The following is a 20,820-nucleotide window of genomic DNA, read 5'->3' on the forward strand; positions in this document are numbered from 1 at the left end:
TTTCACCTACCTCATCCCCATACTGTTTTTATGTATTTACTTTTCTGCTCTTTTGCACACCAATATCTCTACCTGTACATGACCATCTGATCATTCATCACTCCAGTGTTAATCTGCAAAATTGTAATTATTTGCCTACCTCCTCATGCCTTCTGCACACATTGTATATAGACTCCCCCTTTGTTTTCTACTGTGTTATTGACTTGTTAATTGTTTACTCCATGTGTAACTCTTTGTTGTCTGCTCACACTGCTATGCTTTATCTTGGCCAGGTCGCAGTTGCAAATGAGAACTTGTTCTCAACTAGCCTACCTGGTTAAATAAAGGTAAAAAAAATAAAAAAAAATTTTTTTAAATGATCACCATAAATAACTAGCATAGTGCTACATAAATGATCACCATAAATAACTAGCATAGTGCTACATAAATGATCACCATAAATAAACTAGCACAGTGCTACATAAATGATCACCATAAATAACTAGCATAGTGCTACATAAATGATCACCATAAATAACTAGCACAGTGCTACATAAATGATCACCATAAATAACTAGCACAGTGCTACATAAATGATCACCATAAATAACTAGCATAGTGTTACATAAATGACATCATCATATATGATCATACTACTTTATTTGACTACAGATCTGTTCATCTGTCTGGTGACATCAAGAGTAGTCGTTCTGTAACCTACTCATCCTACCCCGTTCCTCCAGGCCCAGTAGATATAAACAGGTTTACTCTCCTCCAGGCAGCCCAGCAAACAGGCTGCTTTCATTCTCATTAATTAGCAGCTGAGCTAAACCTCTAAGCCATGACATCAGCCTTACAGCAATCCACCCAAATCTCCCTCTCTCTTTCTCTCTGGGTTTGTTACAGTGAAAGCCCACATGTCCTTGGAACTGCACACACATGCCTATCACGCCAGTAAGCCAGAAGCCACGCTACATCTCTTTCCATGGGGCCCTTGGGGGTGTCTCCAAAACACACCCCCAAGGGCCCCACGTGTCAACACAATGTGAGCTACAGTATATCGGCTAGGTTTGCTACATGCACATACCCTGGACCAGATCCACGACATACAAACGTGGGAATATTGTAGCACGAGGCCGGCACATGAGAGCCGTCCAGAAAGGACGACGTGGGCGCCGAGGTTAGCGTGACAAAATGACATCATCGATGTGAGAGAAAAAAACATTGGTGATCTTGTTCACACTTTGAGCTTTAACTTCTAAAGCTTAATGAATGCTTCAAAACTCTTTAAGCAGACGTTTCACTAATCATGTTTTAGTATATCATATAATGGTGATATAAGGAGCCCTTACATACAGTATGGTGCATTGAAGTGTGAACTTGCTGGATTTCTTTATGTATTGATTTAATAACAGTACAGTGAAAGGGAGAATATAATAAAAATTGGCCTTCAATTGAGTTTTGAGAAAACCCTGAACAAAATGAAGACTGAAGAGAATGAATGAATCAATCCCTAACATAATGTATATCACAGAGTTCAATGGTTTCCTTTAACCCAGACACTGCGCTGCATAAACATGCGTGTCACCAGATTTGCTGAATTTTCCACCTCACGTGCCCAGACAGTGATCCCCTCTTTGGAAGGACCACTTTGACAGATCAGGGGATGGGCCAATAAGAGAGAGAGTGCATGAAAGAGGGGGATAATGAAAGAGAGAGATAGCAAGAGAAGGAGATCAGGGAGCTTGCAGTGGAGGTGTTGAGACAAAAGGACAGGTACTATTCTACTGGTGAGGAGAAAGACTAGTCAGTTGACAGAGAGAGACTGGCAGATAGAAAGCACAGAGCAAGATAACCTCAGATGTGTATTTAGTGTTGCATTCAAAGACTATTATCATCATCAAACCACTCTGAAACAAAAAAACGGTCAAGAGGAAACCAACATCTAACCAAGAAAATATCTACAGTAGTCTCTACAACAGAAGACTGGAAAGAGAGCTGCTATACTTGTAAAGACAGTACAGAGAGTGTTTCATCGTTATTATTCACCAGCCCAGTAACTGACCATCATGACACATCAGGTCAGCCGCTCCCCGTTCCTCAAGCCCTTCTACACCAGGACCCCGGTTGGTGGGGTCATTCCGCGAACCCAGAGACGCCACACGCTCCCCGCCAGCGAGTTTAGGAACCTGACCCCACAGGACGCCATCAGCGTGTTCGAGATCGAGAGAGAAGGTAAGAGTGTCTCCAGATTCTACTGGTTACTCAGAAAATGTTGATTGTATAGGATTTGTTGGATTAGAGATACTTTGGGGTTTTATGTTCAACAAAATGCACATTTATCTTATAATCTCTAACACATAATGACAATAGCTGTCAGTCTCCACAATATAAATAGCTCAGGAAACTAAACAATGCCATAACCACCAAATGTGTGTTTATCACAGATTTTTGTCCCAAAAAATGGATTGTGAATAACATCAATAAACTGTGATAAGAGAACAAGCAGCCTGTAATCCCTGGTTTGTTTGCTAATCTTCCAAGATGCTTCATCTGCTCACTGACTGACTGACTGACCGTGTGTCTTGTCTTTCCTCCCACCAGCATTCGTCTCTGTGTCTGGTGAGTGTCCACTCACTCTTGACGAGGTGCTGAACTTCCTAAGTCAGTGTCCAGAGCTCTCCCTGGGCTGGTTTGAAGAGGGCCAGCTGGTGGCGTTCATCATCGGCTCAGGCTGGGGCAAAGAGAGACTGGAGCAGGTGAGACAGACACCACAATTTACAGTAGCTACCTCCATTGTATATTTGGAATTGTTTTGCCCCCAAAAAACAGATATTTGTTTTTCATAATCTAAAAGGTAACCATCAATAAAATACATTTTGTTTTTTTTACTCTGATCATACCGGGTCATCATACCTTTGCCTTTCCCTACCCCAGGAGGCCATGACCCAGCATATCCCAGAAACCTCGGCAGTGCACATCCATGTGCTGTCTGTGCACCGCCACGCTCGCCAGCAGGGTAAAGGTTCCATCCTGCTGTGGCGCTACCTGCAGTACCTGCGATGTGTGCCAGGCCTCCGGAGGGCCCTGCTGGCCTGTGAGGAGTTCCTGGTTCCCTTCTACCAGAAGGCAGGCTTCAAGGAGAAGGGGCCTTCTGCCATCACCGTGCCCAACCTCACCTTCCAGGAGATGGAGTACCATATCGGCGGAGCGGCCTACGCACGGCGGAACAGCGGCTGCTAGTCACTGCCGGCCGTCACCACCCCACTCATAATCACATCAACCCTAGCACTGGAACTCAGCCACCATGTAAACATAGACTCTGGTCATCACAGTTGACCGTCCAGACCACACTATAGCAGACAGACAGATCCAAGCACCAACCTGGTCTCAGAGCATTTCATAATGTTCTGTAAGTAAAATCGAGACACTCCATTTAGTATGATAGGTTACATTTGGTATGGTTACATAAGACAGATGGTTACTTAAGGAGGGTGGTTGGTCAGGATGAGTGGGCGTATAACACGAACATCTAGCAAAGGTTGCGAGATCAAATCTCATCACGGACAACTTTACAACTTTTCACTACTTACTACTTTTTAGCTACGTTGCAACTACTTAGCATGTTATCCAAAACTTCCCCTAAGCCTGACCTTAACCCTTTTAGCTGACCTTTCATGTTTAGCTAACCTTTCACGTAACTTCAACCTTTACCGTTTTAGCTAATCTTCCCCTAAACCTAACCCTAACCCTAACCTTAACCCTTTAACCTAACTCATAAACTTAACCCTAACCCTTAGCCTAGCTAATGTTAGCGAGCTTGCTAACGTTAGGCACCTAGCTAGAATTTGCAACATATCATACGTTTTGTAAAATCCCAATATATTGTATGCTTTGCAAATTCTGAACATTTAATACAAATTGTAATTTGTAACATATCATATATGAAATGGGTGACGGACGTCTACCAATCAACACATACCATACCAAACGTAACATATCATACTAAATGGATTGTCCCAGATTTACATACAGAATCATATGAAATGCTCTGAGATCAGGTTGCAACCACAGGTGCTCCATGAGAGAAGGCACTGCCCCATCAATCTCAGCTGCAGCACCAGCAGGCTCCGAGACACCATCTTTCAGTGCCTCACAGACAGCATCCCGACCCCCTGCGACATAGAGAGGGGACATGCACCACCACATGAAGGGGACAAGGATGGGTTTTCTTAGAAAACAGCAACAGAAAGCAAAAAAATGTCTGTTAGCGATAGAAGACAGAATCAGAATATGTTTGAGATGCAATGTCGAGTTTCAGCATATTTTGTGTATACGTCATTGAATTAACAAAGTTCAAATTTTTCAGTCCCAACATTCTTCATTTTTATTATGCTTAATTTTGAGAGCATTTAAATGAAATATTCCTTGCCACAAATCGTACTTTGTAGTACTATTCTTGTTTGAGGTCTTTATTATTACTAATACTACTATTGTTATTGAGATACTGTTACTGAGATACTACTATTATTGACTATTATTGAGTTCTCTGAGTGTGATGTAAATACCATTTTATTTTTTGTATTAGTCCTCTGGTGTGTTGAAATCTTAGGCTTTTGCTTACCTTTTCGTATTAACACTATGATGTACTAAGGCAATAAAGGGAAACGATGCCACTGATTTTATAGCTCCTCATACTCCCTTTAACATTGACATACATCATGAAAACAGTGGTGCCTTCAACAAAGCTGATTGTTAGCGAACGGTAACTAATGTTCACGTCTGAAAGTAAAGGGCAGCATCAGTCACCACAGAAAATCAGACAGACTTCACTGACGGATTTCTTTTCTCGTTTTTTTTACTTGTTCTATTCAGTTACATATGAGTAGATAGGTAGCTAAAACACTACCTTGTTTCAATCAATCATTACTTCTTAAGAAGCAACAAACAAATAAAAGGATAGCATTCGAGTGCTCAACGTATTGTAACAAAAATATGGCAGTAGTTGGTACATTTTTCAGCAAGGCACCAAAGGTATTAATGTCTGATTTGTTTGTCCCTGGTTGTTTTGAGAGGTTGCCAGAATAATTACAAAACCTACTCCTGGATTGTGAGTGTTAAAAACATGAAAATGAAATTTTAAAAATAACAAATTGAAAAAAATACAGAAATATTTCCTTCTGTCTATTGTACCAGTGATGACTCCTCCAAACCCTGCCTTATACGTGAAGAGAGAGAGAAATGTGGGAGGGGCTTATATAAGGGGTTAGACCATATCCTTCTCTCATTGGTCAGTGGAGGAGAGAAAATGGTGTGTGTGGGGGGGTGAAAAGAATGTGATTAATGTCTCATGACGAGTGCAGTGGCATTCCTACTTATTCATACAGACAGACCGAGTAAAAAACACAAGCATATTGTCATCAAAGTTCAGTTCACAGAGCCAGAGGAGAGGGAGCTCCACACAGGACCCTCCCCTCCTCTTTAGCCACACTATAGGGCAGAACAGAGACAAGGATTGGTTGATAACACCTGCCAATCGATGCCTCTTGACCTGACGTCCCTCCTCCGGCGCTACCTTCCGTCTCCTCAGTGGAGGTGGGCGTTGAGGTCGTACTTCTCACAGAACTTGTCTGTGAAGGGGATGCAGGTGAGCAGTTCACACCAGTCACACTTGATGGGGTAGACATAAAAAAGCACCACGAGGCCGGCGAACAGCCCCAAGAACACCACCAGGAAGACGATGATCTGCAGCCGCTTGCGGTACATGTCCATGCGTCCGAAGCTGATGTAGGGCAGGAAGGCGAAGGACAGGAAGAAGCCAGAGATGAAGCCAAAGATGTGGGCAAAGTTGTCGATCCAGGGCAGCAGGCCGAAGGCGAAGAGGAAGAGCACCACACACAGCAGCTTGATGAAGGCCCGCCACGGCTGTGCCAGGATCTGCCAGCTCTGGAACAGCTCCACAAACAGGCAGGCCAGGATGCCAAACTGGGAGCCTGCCGGACCCACCTGACGGAGGGAGGGGGAGAGAGAGGGACCACTCAGGTCAACATAGAAATACTCAGCACCTAGAGGGGACACATTCTATTAGACACATTCTATGAGCTGCACAAAACAATGAAAAATCACCCCCAGTCTGAACCATACATCTTGTCTGTCTCATCTGACACTATTACCAGTCATGTGTTCTGAGCTGTCCAAATTGAACCCTACATATTGAGGTGTGCGTGTTAGTGTGTGTTATGGGTTTATTGAGACCTCTGCTCTGTAGGGCAGGAAGATGGCGCTGGCTAGGTTTCCGGTGATGCCAGACAGGATGTATATGATGGAGATCCTTAGCCAGCCTGCCAGCTTCTCCAGGTCTCTCAGGATGGTCATCTGGAAGCACACTGACACCATGCAGTGAAGGATCCTACAGGAGGACAGAAAGACACGTTACACCATGAAGTGAAGTATCGTACAGGGGGACAGAAAGACACGTTACACCATGCAGTGAAGGATCCTACAGGGGGACAGAAAGACACGTTACCCCATGCAGTGAAGGATCCTACAGGGGGACAGAAAGACACGTTACACCATGCAGTGAAGGATCCTACAGGAGGACAGAAAGACACGCTACACCATGCAGTGAAGGATCCTACAGGAGGACTGAAAGACACGCTACACCATGCAGTGAAGGATCCTACAGGAGGACTGAAAGACACGCTACACCATGAAGGATCCTACAGCGTGTATGCGTGTGAATGTAAGAGTATGTCCTCTGCATGTGATGAAGGGATCCAGCTAATCCAGCTGCTGTGAGAAGACACCTCCACAGCCAGCCAACCAGGGATCTCTAGTTTATCCAGCATCAATATGTCTCTGCTGTCTGTCTATCTCCTCAAGCCTAATGAGGGCTGCTGCCTGCAGAGGGGACACTTCCTTTAATTACCCCGGGGAGGAGAGGAGAGACAGATAAGAGGCAGCAGAGAGATGAAAGAGGACTGCTACTCTGCTCCCTCCTCTTCCTCAGTGGTACGTTAGTGTACACACTCAGCTCCTGCTACTAATAGGCTCATGACACCTGCGCTGTGGAACCACTGACATTCTGACTGAAGAAGTCAAAGACAATAATGAGTGGCTTGAAGAAGGAGCTATTGGAGAACGTGTACATGAAACAATGAACCAGTGAGAGGACACATAATTGGTCACCCAATGGAAGGAATCGTAGGCCACCCTTTTGCCTCATTATAATACAGCTGCTCCAGGGATGTCTAACAGCACAGTACCGGTCGAATGTATTAAATGCTGCTAGGATGGACAGAGGATTTGTGATGAAATGGCAGAGGCAGGCAGCCACTTACCCAGCGTGCAGGAAGAGAGAGAGCCACAGTCTGTAGAACTGGTCTGGGATCTCTGGGTTGAGGAAAGGCAGCAGGCCACATACATCATCCATGCAGTGAACCTGGGGGAGGAGGTAGAATACATCACCTACAGGACAATATCTCTCTCTTTGTCTCTGTACACACACACACACACACACACATCATCCATGCAGTGAACCTGGGGGAGGAGGTAGACTACATCACATACAGGACACCATCTCTCTCTTTGTCTCTGTTGGCACACGCGAAACCACACACACAATAGCATAACTGATGCCCACTGAATTTACGAGAACTTTTTTTTTTACTGTCAAGCTATTCTAAGATGAGGATGTCACTGCAAGTCCTAGTAGTAGAGGATGCATTTTCATTTGACACATATTGTGGAATGAATACATCATATTGATAATGAAGAACCTCATGCGTGAATATATTTACTTGTGGCCTGGATATTCTGTAGCTCAGAGCAGAGGGGATTACAGTGAGGACAGTTTGCCTACTCAGTAGGGTATTGTGTGGCACCCTTGTATGGTGATTAAACACTATCCACTCTCACAGCTTAGATCTTCCTCTGCTCCTCAACAGCTGCCTCCGACTCAGCCTGTCTCATTATCCTAGTTGGAACGGGGTTGGGGGTTATGGTCCGGGTTATGTCTTTGTAGGACTGGGGCGATCGTATCCATCATACTAGCTAGCCACTGAAGATGACTTGGCAATATCCTAACGCAACGTAATAGTCAGATATTCATTGAGTAGAGAGATGCTTACTTACTTGGGAGCAGAGAGTAGCCTCCTCGTGGAAGTAGCCCTTCATGAAGTCACAATACTCCCTGGACGTGATCTCACACCTGAGGAACGGGAGAACCACAGCATGACCTCGTGACCACACACTCCCTTGACTCCTCCCCTTCATGTGCACTGATAGGTCATGAACATGACACATGGTGACCACTACACTGCTTACATATTGCTGCTTTACCAGATCAGTGAAAATGAAGGCAAGAGGGGAGAGGAAGTCCATATAGATTATTGAGATGCAGCCTTGTTTAAACATCCATCTACCAACTACATGTACCACAGACACAGGCAAATCAACACCACAGTGTCAATCGTAAATAGACTCTGAATGTGTGTGTTGTGTCTGGCGTGAATGTTTGCATGTTTGGTTTTGTATGTAGGCTCTCCTCACCTCCCTTTTGTGCCGATGCAGCAGGGCCGGCCTGTGATGGTGCAGTCTATGTGAGGCAGGTTGGTGTGGTTCCCTGTGTTGTACCTGGTGCAAACCTAAAAACACAGCCAGAGGAAACAGTGAGACACTGACTGATTGACAGGTCCTCTGACCTCTCACCCTCTCATCATGACCAATGGGGTTCCACAATACTCACTGGCCACTTGGTGATGTCATCAGGCCATTCATGCGGTGCCACCGAAGCTGGCTCTAGACAAATCCTGTTGTGGGGTGAAAAATATGAATGAAATATTAGTATGGATACACAGTTCAGTCAGTGGTCCCAATAAACACACAGTGTAACTACAGTAGCATGAGGGGTGTGACGGCGTACTGCTGAATGTCAGAGTGGTTCTCTCACCGGGGGTCCTGATGGCACACTGAGCCGTACTGCCTGTCTCTGCCCTCCAGCTGAGGGGTGCTGGGAGGCCCCGGCCACTTCACCCACACGGCCAGAGTACTCTGAGACAAAACAAAGATGGAAAGGTAAAAATATTGACCCCTGAATAGATCTCTCGTGGAGGTAGAGTACAAAAGAGTGAGGTGGAGAGAGTGAGTGAGAGAGACGGAGAGGGATTCACGACTTACCGAACACTCCTCCTCTGAGGTCTGTAGACAGCCGGAGCGGTCGTTGCGCACACAGCAGGCAGAGTCTCTCTCTATGTCTCTCTTGTCCCGGATCAGGTCGTGCACCTGCTGGTCCTGACGCATGCAGGGAGAGTACTTGGCCCCCAGGTGGATCAGAGCCTCCTAACGAGGGAGATAGATGGCATGCAGACCGTCAGGAATAGACACATAGAACACCATCCCTTTATCAGGCCTAGTTAAAGCGCTCACATAAGTACCTTCCAAACTGAAAGGATAGGACATATCTGGTCATGGAACAGAATGTTTGAATGAACAAAAGGGGAGCAATGTGAATGTGCTTACTGAACTGGGCCCGACCCAGAAGTTCTCTTGTTGTACAAACTTGACATTTTCATATACACCTTTGTTTCTTAGAACCTGGGGAGGGAAATATTTCATATTTCAAGTTGATCCTGGAAGGATGGAATAGAAGGTCATAACGACTGTAAGGCCATTGTAAAGCTGTAATGATTTGTTCAGAGGACTCTTGAATATAGTTTTGGATTATTTGATTAATATTTTACTGCACGGTTAGGAGCTAGTAACACAAGCATTTCACTGCACTGTTAGGAGCTAGTAACACAAGCATTTCACTGCACTGTTAGGAGCTAGTAACACAAGCATTTCACTGCACTGTTAGGAGCTAGTAACACAAGCATTTCACTGCACTGTTAGGAGCTAGTAACACAAGCATTTCACTGCACTGTTAGGAGCTAGTAACACAAGCATTTCACTGCACTGTTAGGAGCTAGTAACACAAGCATTTCACTGCACTGTTAGGAGCTAGTAACACAAGCATTTCACTGCACTGTTAGGAGCTAGTAACACAAGCATTTCACTGCACTGTTAGGAGCTAGTAACACAAGCATTTCACTGCACTGTTAGGAGCTAGTAACACAAGCATTTCACTGCACTGTTAGGAGCTAGTAACACAAGCATTTCACTGCACTGTTAGGAGCTAGTAACACAAGCATTTCACTGCACTGTTAGGAGCTAGTAACACAAGCATTTCACTGCACTGTTAGGAGCTAGTAACACAAGCATTTCACTGCACTGTTAGGAGCTAGTAACACAAGCATTTCACTGCACGGTTAGGAGCTAGTAACACAAGCATTTCACTGCACTGTTAGGAGCTAGTAACACAAGCATTTCACTGCACTGTTAGGAGCTAGTAACACAAGCATTTCACTGCACTGTTAGGAGCTAGTAACACAAGCATTTCACTGCACGGTTAGGAGCTAGTAACACAAGCATTTCACTGCACTGTTAGGAGCTAGTAACACAAGCATTTCACTGCACTGTTAGGAGCTAGTAACACAAGCATTTCACTGCACGGTTAGGAGCTAGTAACACAAGCATTTCACTGCACTGTTAGGAGCTAGTAACACAAGCATTTCACTGCACGGTTAGGAGCTAGTAACACAAGCATTTCACTGCACGGTTAGGAGCTAGTAACACAAGCATTTCACTGCACTGTTAGGAGCTAGTAACACAAGCATTTCACTGCACTGTTAGGAGCTAGTAACACAAGCATTTCACTGCACGGTTAGGAGCTAGTAACACAAGCATTTCACTGCACTGTTAGGAGCTAGTAACACAAGCATTTCACTGCACGGTTAGGAGCTAGTAACACAAGCATTTCACTGCACTGTTAGGAGCTAGTAACACAAGCATTTCACTGCACTGTTAGGAGCTAGTAACACAAGCATTTCACTGCACCCGCAATAACGCCTGCTAAACTGTGTACGCGACAAATAAACTTTGATTTGATTTGACTAGGGAAGTGAGATGGTACTCACAGAATCAACCGTCTCGTGCTGGGAGAAGCCCACGGGGGCGATGCCATAGATGCAGACAGCCAGGATGGTGATCAGCAAGTGGACAACAGTGATCCAGTACGTAAAGAAAGGCCTAATGGAAACACAATGTCCATATTAGAAAACAACGGTTTTAAACAGAAGTGCTCTACTCTACACAAATGGTCTCATATATTAAACACGCTGAGCCTCAGCATGGTCTTAGAGACCATTACCTATGGTCATCCATGTCCTCTATCTGCCTCTTCACATAGCTGTCAATGCGCTTGCGGTATGTGCGGTTGGTGAGCTTCCCCACCATGCCCAGCCCGTAGGGCCTCTTCTCCCGAGCGAACAGCTTCTTGACGGGCACAACGATGCGCTGACCCCGTCGCTGTCCGTTTACACTCACCACCTCCTGCCGCAAGGGCACCTTGGGCGGTCCTGGGGTTCCCTCTTTGGCCTTACGCCACCCTCGCTCCAGAGGCCTGGGAGGGGAGGGGAGACAGAGAGGAGGAGGGGTAAAGTCTGTTTAAAGAGGAACCCACCACAGAACCACCCTTGGAGAGCGTGTGGGTTCTCTTTAAACCAAACACTGTGTCATCACAACTGAATGGTTCACTGAGATGCTCTGGTAGTGTATTAGATATTGGCAACAGGAAACCAAAGATACTGTAGTCATTTCAGATGTTTCTGTGGACTTGTTGTCATGATGGGTGTGCCTGACTCACAGCATGAGATGGCTCCTCTCCAGTTCACTCTTGTCCAGAGCGCTGCCGGTCAGCTCCGTCTCGTCCAGCTTACTGCCCTCCTCCTGCACCACATCCATCATAGCCGCCTCCGACGGAGACTCAAACACCTCGTCAGCGTATGTGGACAACTCTTCCTGCATCAGACAGTCCTGGGGGAGGGATTGGGAGGGGGTAGGCCAGGTCTGAGAACAATAGTGGGTGGGAACTAGGCACAGGAGATTTTCCTGGTCAGCTCACACATGGTTTAGGAAAAACTCCTGGCCGTAATGAAAACACACACTAACTGGTCGGCCAATCACAGGCCTTTACTCTATCCCTGGCTGCAACTCTGTTAGAGACCACCAGGGGGTGCTGTATGTTCTCTTTTAGATGGCGGCTTGAGATGAGTAGACGAGGACATGTCCTTACTCTGGCGAAGAAGGATGTGTCCAGCTCATCAGGTAAGTCCACCACGTCCTCCTCCATGAAGCTGGCAGGGGTGAAGCTGCGTCTCTGCATCCGCCGCAGGGTGGCGTTTTCCCGCAGGGAGCGCCCCTGAAACACACACACACACACATAACAACAAAACACACACTATAAGCTGTCACCTAGCACAGCAGGCTGTAGTGTTTTGTCTAGTGCCATACAGCAAACAAACGGTGCAGACACACAAACACACACACACACACACACTAACATTGAGTTGAGTGTCTTTTTGCATGTCAGAATTGTTGGAGACAGTACCTTATAATTATAACACATGCATAGTAGGCATATCAGAGCTTAAGTACCCATGTTTGTTCATTCCTCCATGTCACTCTTGCACTTCCAAAACGGTAAGCTCTTTCATAACAGTAGTCCTAAACACAGCACTGCTGCTCTTGAACATGCAACACAGCACATAGTGGTCTCCCTCAACACTGAATGACACAACCAGCACATAGTGGTCTCCCTCCACACTGAATGACATAACACAACACATAGTGGTCTCTCTCAACACTGAATGACACAACACAACACATAGTGGTCTCTCTCAACACTGAATGACACAACACAACATAGCACATAGTGGTCTCCCTCAACACTGAATGACACAACACAACACAGCACATAGTGGTCTCCCTCAACACTGAATGACACAACACAACACAGAGATAATGTCTCCTTTAGAAAATACATGTATCCGCCCTGATGGAACTCAGAGTTGTTCTAGAACGCTGGAGGCTGACTGATTCCACACAACTGATCAGGCCATGCTGTTTCACTGAGGGTACCTTATCGATTAAGGGAAGAGTTTGGTCATAGTGGTACTGGGTGGGTATGGTTTGGATCTGTGTGTACAGTACAGTAGAGGGCTTTAGCAGCTGACAGTCTCTAAAATAATGAATCACTTCCTTCAATAGAATGTCTCGTCACACAGCAAGCTCACCTTAACCAGAGCTGCTGCTGCCCTGAAGCTCATCTTGGCGACAGACTCCCTCTTGCGTCGCCGCGGCAGCCGGTTGAGGCCTGAGCGGGAGGAGGTGAAGGAGCAGAGGGAGGCAGCGCCGGGGGTGACAGGGGTCTGGGGCACGCTGTAACCGTCCACCTCCTCCACCATACGGAACGCACGCCCCCTCGCCAACGGGTCCACGATCTGAAGATGACAGACACAGGCAGAGCGGTTAAGAACAGGCTATCTAGGACTGAGTTTATATTGTGAAACTGGATTATGTTTGAATAATCAACCAAGATTCTAATCTAAAAAAACTACTGTGGATACCACAGGAAATGAAAGATAAACATTGATACATCCTAAAATATGTTATCAAGATCCACAATGAAACCCTCACTGAGGTACAAAAGTACTATAGGCATAATGACCCAAATATATAGATGACAGAGGTATCATACCTTCTGCATGCCAAAGGCGTGTGCTGAGGAGGGTACGTAGAGGGGCGGGGGCGTCTCGGTGCTGGTCAGAGAGATGTTGTCCTGACTGGACAGGTCCATCTCCCGGATCACCTGGGGCTTCAGACGGCCATAGCGCATGCTGCAATGGCGCAGACTCTTCCTCTGCCATTTCTGGGTGGCATCGCCGTCCTTACTGACCCCGAACCAGTCTGCTGTGCCCCTGACACCACAAACACCAGCCACTCAGTCCGCGGGAAGCACACATCTCATCTCACAAACTCCAACCTATCCACAGAACTCTCTCTGATCACCTAGTTCCGCAGTACTTCTCTTGTAGAGGGAGTCTGCTAACTCCAGCTATCTAGCACAGAGTGCATCAGTTATTAGCCTGAGAGATATACAGCTGTCATTAGATGTCCCTCCTCAAAGCTCTATTTGGAAGACTGGGTGGGCAAACATGCAATGAACTGATAACACCACACTTCCCAAGAATGGAAAAAATGACTAATTGTTCTTGACTGCACTAGTAATAGGCCATCAACCAGAGAGAGGGAATAAGCCCAGACATGTTCCAGTCCAGGCACACACGCCCACACACACCCACCCACCCACCCACACACACACACACGCCCCCACCCATCCACCCACCCACCCACACACACACACGCCCCCACCCATCCACACACCCACCCACACACACACGCCCCCACCCATCCACCCACCCACACACACACACGCCCCCACCCATCCACCCACCCACACGCCCCCACCCACCCACACACACACACACACACTGTCTCTCTCATGGGTCTGGTGTATATGTATTACTCTGTCTGCCTTTGCAGCATTACAGCACAGTAATAAAGTCATAAACATTTGAATAAATGTAAAGACTGAACACTCTCCGCTCTCAAAGCATGCTGGAAGCATTCTGTTGCTGGAAACGAGAATGATATACTGCTCTCCCGGGAATAGACCCAGATTCTTCTGATAATTCGTAGGCAATCGAATAAACCCCTACTTCTGTATTTCTGTAAATAATACCTGGTTTACGATATCTAAGGAAGTCTCAAGGTTTTGCTCGCCTGAGGTAGAGTATCTCATGATAAGCTGCAGACCACACTATCTACCTAGAGAGTTTTCATCTGTATTTTTCGTAGCTGTCTACATACCACCACAGACTGATGCTGGCACTAAGACCGCACTCAATGAGCTGCATTCAGCGAAAAGCAAATGGGAAAACGCTCACCCAGAGGTGGTGCTCCTTGTAGCCGGGGACTTTAATGCAGGATGCAGCATGTTAAATGTGCAACCAGAGGGGAAAGAACTTGGGACCACCTTTACTCCACACAAAGAGATGCATACAAAGCTCTCCCTCGTCCTCCATTTGGCAAATCTGACCATAATTCTATCCTCTTGATTCCTGCTTACATGCAAAAATTAAAACAGGAAGCACCAGTGACTCGATCAATAAAAAAGTGGTCAGATGAAGCAGATGCTAAGCTACAGGACTGTTTTGCTAGCACAGACTGGAATATATTCTGGGATTCCTCCGATGGTATTGAGGAGTACACCACATCAGTCATTGGCTTCATCAATAAGTGCATCGATGACGTCGTCTCAAGGAGTGGGACTCTAACCCGGAAGCTTATAAGATATCCCGCTATGCCCTCCGACAAACCATCAAAGTGTCAATACAGGACTAAGATCGAATCGTACTACACCGGCCCTGACACTCATCGGATGTGGCAGGGCTTGCAAACCATTACAGACTACTAAGGGATGCACAGCCGAGAGCTGCCCAGTGACACAAGCCTATCAGACTAGCTAAACTACCTCTATGCTCGCTTCGAGGCAAATAACACTGAAACATGCATGAGAGCACCAGCTGTTCCGGAAGACTGTGTGATCACGCACTCCGAAGCCGATGTGAGTAAGAACTTAACACAGGTCAACATTCACACGGCCAGACGGATTACCAGGACGTGTACTGCGAGCATGCATTGACCAACTGGCAAGTGTCTTCACTGATATTTTCAACCTCTCCCTGTCCGAGTCTGTAATACCAACATGTTTTAAGCAGACCACCATAGTCCCTGTGCCCAAGAACACTAAGGTAACCTGCCTAAATGACTACCGACCTGTAGCACTCACATCTGTTGCCATGAAGTGCTTCGAAAAGGCTGGTCATGGCTTACATCAACACTATTATCCCAGAAACCATAGACCCACTCCAATTTGCATACCGCTCTAACAGATCCACAGATGATGCAATCGCACTCCACACTGCCCTTTCACACCTGGATAAAAGGAACACCTGTGTGAGAATGCTATTCATTGACTACAGCTCAGTGTTCAACACCATAGTGCCCTCAAAGCTCATCAATAAGCTAAGGACCCTGGGACTAAACACCTCCCTCTGCAACTGGATCCTGGACTTCCTGACGGGCCGCCCCCAGGTGGCAAGGGTAGGTAACAACACATCCGCCACGCTGATCTTCAACACAGGAGCCCCTCAGGGGTGCGTGCTCAGTCCCCTCCTGTACTCCCTGTTCACTCATGACTGCACGGCCAGGCATGACTCCAACAACATCATTAAGTTTGCCGATGACACAACAGTGACAGGCCTGATCACCGACCAAGACGAGACAGCCTATAGGGAGGAGGTCAGAGACCTGGCCGTGTGGTGCCAGGACAACAACCTCTCCCTCAACGTGATCAACACAAAGGAGATGATTGTGGACTACGGGAAAAAGAGGACCGAGCATGCCCCCATTCTCATCGACGGGGCTGTTGTGGTGCAGGTTGAGAGCTTCAAGTTCCTTGGTGTCCACATCACCAACAAACTAACATGGTCCAAGCACACCAGGACAGTCATGAAGCGGGCACGGCAAAACCTATTCCCCCTCAGGAGACTGAAAAGACTTGGCATGGGTCAAAGATCCTCAGATCCTCAAAAGGTTCTACAGCTGCAACATTGAGAGCATCCTGACTGGTTGCATTACTGCCTGGTTTGGCAACTACTCGGCCTCTGACCGCAAGGCACTACAGAGGGTAGTGCGTACGGCCCAGTACATCACTGGTTCCAAGCTTTCTGCCATCCAGGACCTCTATACCAGGTGGTGTCAGAGGAAGGCCCTATTGTCGAAGACTCCAGCCACCCTAGTCATAGATTGTTCTCTCTTCTACCGCATGGCAAGCGGTACCGGAGTGCCAAGTCTAGGTCCAAGAGGCTTCTAAACAGCTTCTAACCCCAAGCCATAAGACTCCTGAACATCTAATAAAATGGCCACCCAGACTATATATCAAATGGCCCCCCTCCCCCCTCTTTTACACCACTGCTATTCTCTGTTATCATCTATGCATAGTCACTTTAATAACTCTACCTACATGTACATATTACCTCAACTAACTGGTGCACACGCACATTGACTCTGTACCGGTACCCCCCTGTATATAGTTTCACTATTGTGATTTTACTGCTGCTCTTGTTACTTTGATTTCTTATTTCATATTTAGATATATTTTTTAACTGCATTGTTGGTTAGGGGCTCGTAAGTAAGCATTTCACTGTAAGGTCTACTACACCTGTTGGCACATGTGACTTATACAATTTGTTTTGACAAGCTAACAATCGATGTAAGTCATTTAAGTAACATCAAACCTACAATGGAGTTGATTTGATCGTGTTTCGATGTTCCAAACATATTGCTCACCATATGTCTTCTGCAGAGGGACAACAGGGAGCCAGGAGAAAACGAGTTTTGATCAGTCGTGGAGATAAAAGTGCTGAAAACAAAAAGTATCTCTATTTAAAAAGAAGATGGAGAACAAGCTCTGAAGGAAAAATACTTGGAACTTTGGTGTAAAATAATATTGCGATAGTTGATACGATATATTGTCCCCAAAAAATATTCCGATATGTAACTATCGATTTCTTCCCTCACCACTACTACCCACTGAACTGGTTTTCTCCTGGCTCTCTCTTGTCCCTCTGTAGAAGACATATGGTGAGCAATATGTTTGGAACATCGAAACGCAATAGAATCACAGTATCAAATAGCAATACATATATACTCGTGAGAATCATGATATTATTGTATCATGAGGTCCCGGGAAATCCAAGCCCAACTCCCTAGCAACAGTTATTATAGCCCACTAAACTCATACTGTACCTGTTGCATGTAAAGGATTATTCTGGGTAATATGGACAAATCATTTGAAATGCTGTGTCCTGTGTTCCCCTGGGTTGTGGATGGATGTACTATCTCTATCAGTCTGTTAGTGACATGATTGAATTTCTGGCATTCCAGACCAGCTGCCCTGTCCTCCAGGTCGTGGCATGTCATCAGAGTCTGTCAGTCTGCCATCCTTGACCTCTGAGGATATAAATAGACCTCTGCCTGATGGAACATCTGGAGCGACTCTCTCCCTCTCCCTCTGGCTCTCTAGCTCTCTCTACCTCTCCGCGTCTCTCGCTCTCTACCTCTGCCCCCCTCTCTAGCCCTCTACCTCTGCCCCCCTCTCTCGCCTTCTACCTCTGCCTCGCTCTACCTCTGCCTCGCTCTACCTCTGCCTCGCTCTACCTTGGTCTCTCTCTCTCTCTTTTTAGTGGCATGGGAAACATATGTTTATCAAATTAGATTTGTTTTCAAATTCTTTGTGGGTCTGTGTAATCTGAGGGAAATATGTGTCTCTAATATGGTCATACATTGGGCAGGAGGTTAGGAAGTGCAGCTCAGTTTCCACCTCATTTTGTGGGCAGTGTGCACATAGCCTGTGTCTTCTCTTAAGATCCAGGTCTGCCTTTGGTGGCCTTTCTCAATAGCAAGCCCTCTCTCTCTCTGCCTTTGTCTCTCTGCCTTTCTCTCTCTACCTTTCTCTCTCTGCCTTTCTCTCTCTGCCTTTCTCTCTCTGCCTTTCTCTCTCTGCCTTTCTCAATAGCAAGCCCTCTCTCTCTCTGCCTTTCTCTCTCTGCCCCTCTCTGCCTTTCTCTCTCAGCCTTTCTCTCTCTGCCTTTCTCTCTCTGCCTTTCTCTCTCTGCCCCTCTCAGCCTCTCTCTCTCTGCCCCTCTCAGCCTCTCTCTCTCTGCCCCTCTCAGCCTCTCTCTCTCTGCCCCTCTCAGCCTCTCTCTCTCTGCCCCTCTCAGCCTTTGCCTCTTTTTTTCTGTGATCTGTTGTTTTCTATTGAATCATATCTGAATCTGTACATTCAATAAGGATCACAATACAATGTTCTCTGCCTCTGCAGGTCTAATCTAATCAGGTGCTGCAGAAGGCCAAGCTAACCCAACCCTGCCGCTATACACAAACTAACCAGAGTGGCTTAGTTTAAAAAGCAACTCAGGTTAGTTTAAGACTCAGTCAAACGCAAGTATGGTCTTTTAATGACTGTAACATCAAATCAGTGGACATGTATTCTATGGTCCCTAACTCACACAGAGATTCATAAAGTCTGAGGCGACATTATTGTTGCTTAGTCTTTGGCCTGACCACAATGGAATGCGGTGGTTGTTGTGTATTCCAGGAATATGGCAGGGTCCCTGTGTTAGGCTCCTTTTTTATGACTAATTCAGTGTGAGTCAGATGTGTCAATGAGGTGAGTCATATAACAAAACCAGTCATAGCACAAAGAGAAAACAACAGCACCCCTGAAGAGAGGCTTATAGCTATAGGCAATGGAAGACAGTTCATTCAGTTCATTCAAGCTGTGCCTTTATGCCTGATGCAGTATTCTATCTTACGGAGACCCTGCACTCTCTTGATAATTCTCTCTGTTCTGAACTTCATGCTCTTTGTACTCCCTAGATCTGAGCCATTACCAACATAACCTAGGACACAAACATTGTTGGGGTAAACACTCAGCTAAACCTGTGTCAGTATGTTATCCATCAAAAGATGTTCTGGCTCCCCATGGTTGCATACTGTATGTTACTGTAATCAGACAGGAAGTGCTGTCCCCACTGGCCAGTGGACTGTAGGCCCAGTCTGACCTCTGACCTCTGGCCTGCAGTACCTGAGCAGGGTTCTGGAGAGAGAGTGATGCTTCCTGGGGCCGCGGCGAGATGCCCGCTGACCCTTAACGGGCACTGTGTTAATCCGCTCAAAGTGCACCCTTCTGCTGCTAGAGACGGGCAGGGGGAGAAGGTAGGGAGGTGAGAGGAGGACAGGGGGAGAAGGTAGGGAGGTGAGAGGAGGAGGAGGACAGGGGGAGAGGGTAGGGAGGTGAGAGGAGGAGGAGGAGGAGGACAGGGGGAGAAGGTAGGGAGGTGAGAGGAGGAGGAGGACAGGGGGAGAAGGTAGGGAGGTGAGAGGAGGAGGAGGACAGGGGGAGAGGGTAGGGAGGTGAGAGGAGGAGGAGGAGGACAGGGGGAGAAGGTAGGGAGGTGAGAGGAGGAGGAGGACAGGGGGAGAGGGTAGGGAGGTGAGAGTAGGAGGAGGACAGGGGGAGAGGGTAGGGAGGTGAGAGGAGGAGGAGGACAGGGGGAGAAGTTAGGGAGGTGAGAGGAGGAGGAGGACAGGGGGAGAGGGTAGGGAGGTGAGAGGAGGAGGAGGACAGGGGGAGAAGTTAGGGAGGTGAGAGGAGGAGGAGGACAGGGGGAGAGGGTAGGGAGGTGAGAGGAGGAGGAGGACAGGGGAGACGGTAGGAAGGTGAGAGGAGGAGGAGGACAGGGGGAGAGGGTAGGGAGGTGAGAGGAGGAGGAGGACAGGGGGAGACGGTAGGAAGGTGAGAGGAGGAGGAGGACAGGGGGAGAAGGTAGGGAGGTGAGAGGAGGAGGAGGACAGGGGGAGAGGGTAGGGAGGTGAGAGGAGGAGGAGGACAGGGGGAGAGGGTAGGGAGGTGAGAGGAGGAGGAGGACAGGGGGAGAAGGTAGGGAGGTGAGAGGAGAAGGAGGACAGGGGGAGAGGGTAGAGAGGTGAGAGGAGGAGGAGGGCAGGGGGAGAAGGTAGGGAGGTGAGAGGAGGAGGAGGAGGACAGGGCAGGGGGAGAAGGTAGGGAGGTGAGGGGAGGAGGAGAAGGACAGGGGGAGAAGGTTGGGAGGTGAGAGGAGGAGGAGGAGGACAGGGGGAGAAGGTAGGGAGGTGAGAGGAGGAGGAGGAGGACAAGGGGAGAAGGTAGGGAGATGAGAGGAGGAGGACAGGGGGAGAAGGTAGGGAGGTGAGAGGAGGAGGAGGACAGGGGGAGAGGGTAGGGAGGTGAGAGGA

At 47.2% G+C, this 20,820-nt stretch overlaps 2 protein-coding genes across 4 annotated transcripts in view; one reads left to right on the forward strand and one right to left on the reverse strand.

Annotated features, from left to right (window-relative positions):
• Nucleotides 1–337: 337 nt before the first annotated feature.
• Nucleotides 338–4,659, forward strand: LOC109897608 (serotonin N-acetyltransferase-like). Its single transcript, XM_031827414.1, has 3 exons — nucleotides 338–2,214; nucleotides 2,584–2,738; nucleotides 2,917–4,659. Exons 1-3 carry the CDS (start codon nucleotides 2,049–2,051, stop codon nucleotides 3,220–3,222), a joined length of 627 nt encoding a protein of 208 aa, XP_031683274.1. The 5' UTR covers nucleotides 338–2,048; the 3' UTR covers nucleotides 3,223–4,659.
• A 159-nt stretch (nucleotides 4,660–4,818) lies between these two features.
• Nucleotides 4,819–20,820, reverse strand: part of LOC109893400 (inactive rhomboid protein 1) — a 44,062-nt gene continuing 28,060 nt past the window's right edge. The window contains exons 4-19 of one of the 3 annotated variants that reach the window (XM_031827410.1): nucleotides 19,631–19,738; nucleotides 13,616–13,835; nucleotides 13,152–13,358; nucleotides 12,152–12,277; nucleotides 11,723–11,892; nucleotides 11,228–11,479; nucleotides 10,995–11,106; nucleotides 9,499–9,573; nucleotides 9,157–9,318; nucleotides 8,930–9,030; nucleotides 8,726–8,789; nucleotides 8,530–8,624; nucleotides 8,113–8,188; nucleotides 7,320–7,420; nucleotides 6,235–6,388; nucleotides 4,819–5,985 (exon numbers count right to left, since the gene is read on the reverse strand). In XM_031827410.1, coding sequence (XP_031683270.1) covers nucleotides 5,566–5,985; nucleotides 6,235–6,388; nucleotides 7,320–7,420; nucleotides 8,113–8,188; nucleotides 8,530–8,624; nucleotides 8,726–8,789; nucleotides 8,930–9,030; nucleotides 9,157–9,318; nucleotides 9,499–9,573; nucleotides 10,995–11,106; nucleotides 11,228–11,479; nucleotides 11,723–11,892; nucleotides 12,152–12,277; nucleotides 13,152–13,358; nucleotides 13,616–13,835; nucleotides 19,631–19,738 — 2,443 coding nt within the window. In that variant the 3' untranslated portion in view covers nucleotides 4,819–5,565. Of the gene's footprint in view, nucleotides 5,986–6,234; nucleotides 6,389–6,432; nucleotides 6,659–7,319; nucleotides 7,421–8,112; nucleotides 8,189–8,529; nucleotides 8,625–8,725; nucleotides 8,790–8,929; nucleotides 9,031–9,156; nucleotides 9,319–9,498; nucleotides 9,574–10,994; nucleotides 11,107–11,227; nucleotides 11,480–11,722; nucleotides 11,893–12,151; nucleotides 12,278–13,151; nucleotides 13,359–13,615; nucleotides 13,836–19,630; nucleotides 19,739–20,820 lie in introns of those variants that run through there. The other 2 variants (XM_031827411.1, XM_031827412.1) reach the window with 2 other exon arrangements.

Source organism: Oncorhynchus kisutch, linkage group LG6, assembly GCF_002021735.2.
Source record: "Oncorhynchus kisutch isolate 150728-3 linkage group LG6, Okis_V2, whole genome shotgun sequence".
Lineage (NCBI taxonomy): Eukaryota > Metazoa > Chordata > Actinopteri > Salmoniformes > Salmonidae > Oncorhynchus > Oncorhynchus kisutch.

What these genes read in the sequence shown, in the direction of transcription:
- LOC109897608 (XM_031827414.1), top strand. Translation starts at nt 2,049, where the DNA reads ATGACACATCAGGTCAGCCGCTCCCCGTTCCTCAAGCCCTTCTACACC. An exon ending in GTTCGAGATCGAGAGAGAAG is followed by an intron (nt 2,215 to 2,583) that starts GTAAGAGTGTCT and finishes TCCTCCCACCAG; the next exon opens with CATTCGTCTCTGTGTCTGGT. An exon ending in GCAAAGAGAGACTGGAGCAG is followed by an intron (nt 2,739 to 2,916) that starts GTGAGACAGACA and finishes TCCCTACCCCAG; the next exon opens with GAGGCCATGACCCAGCATAT.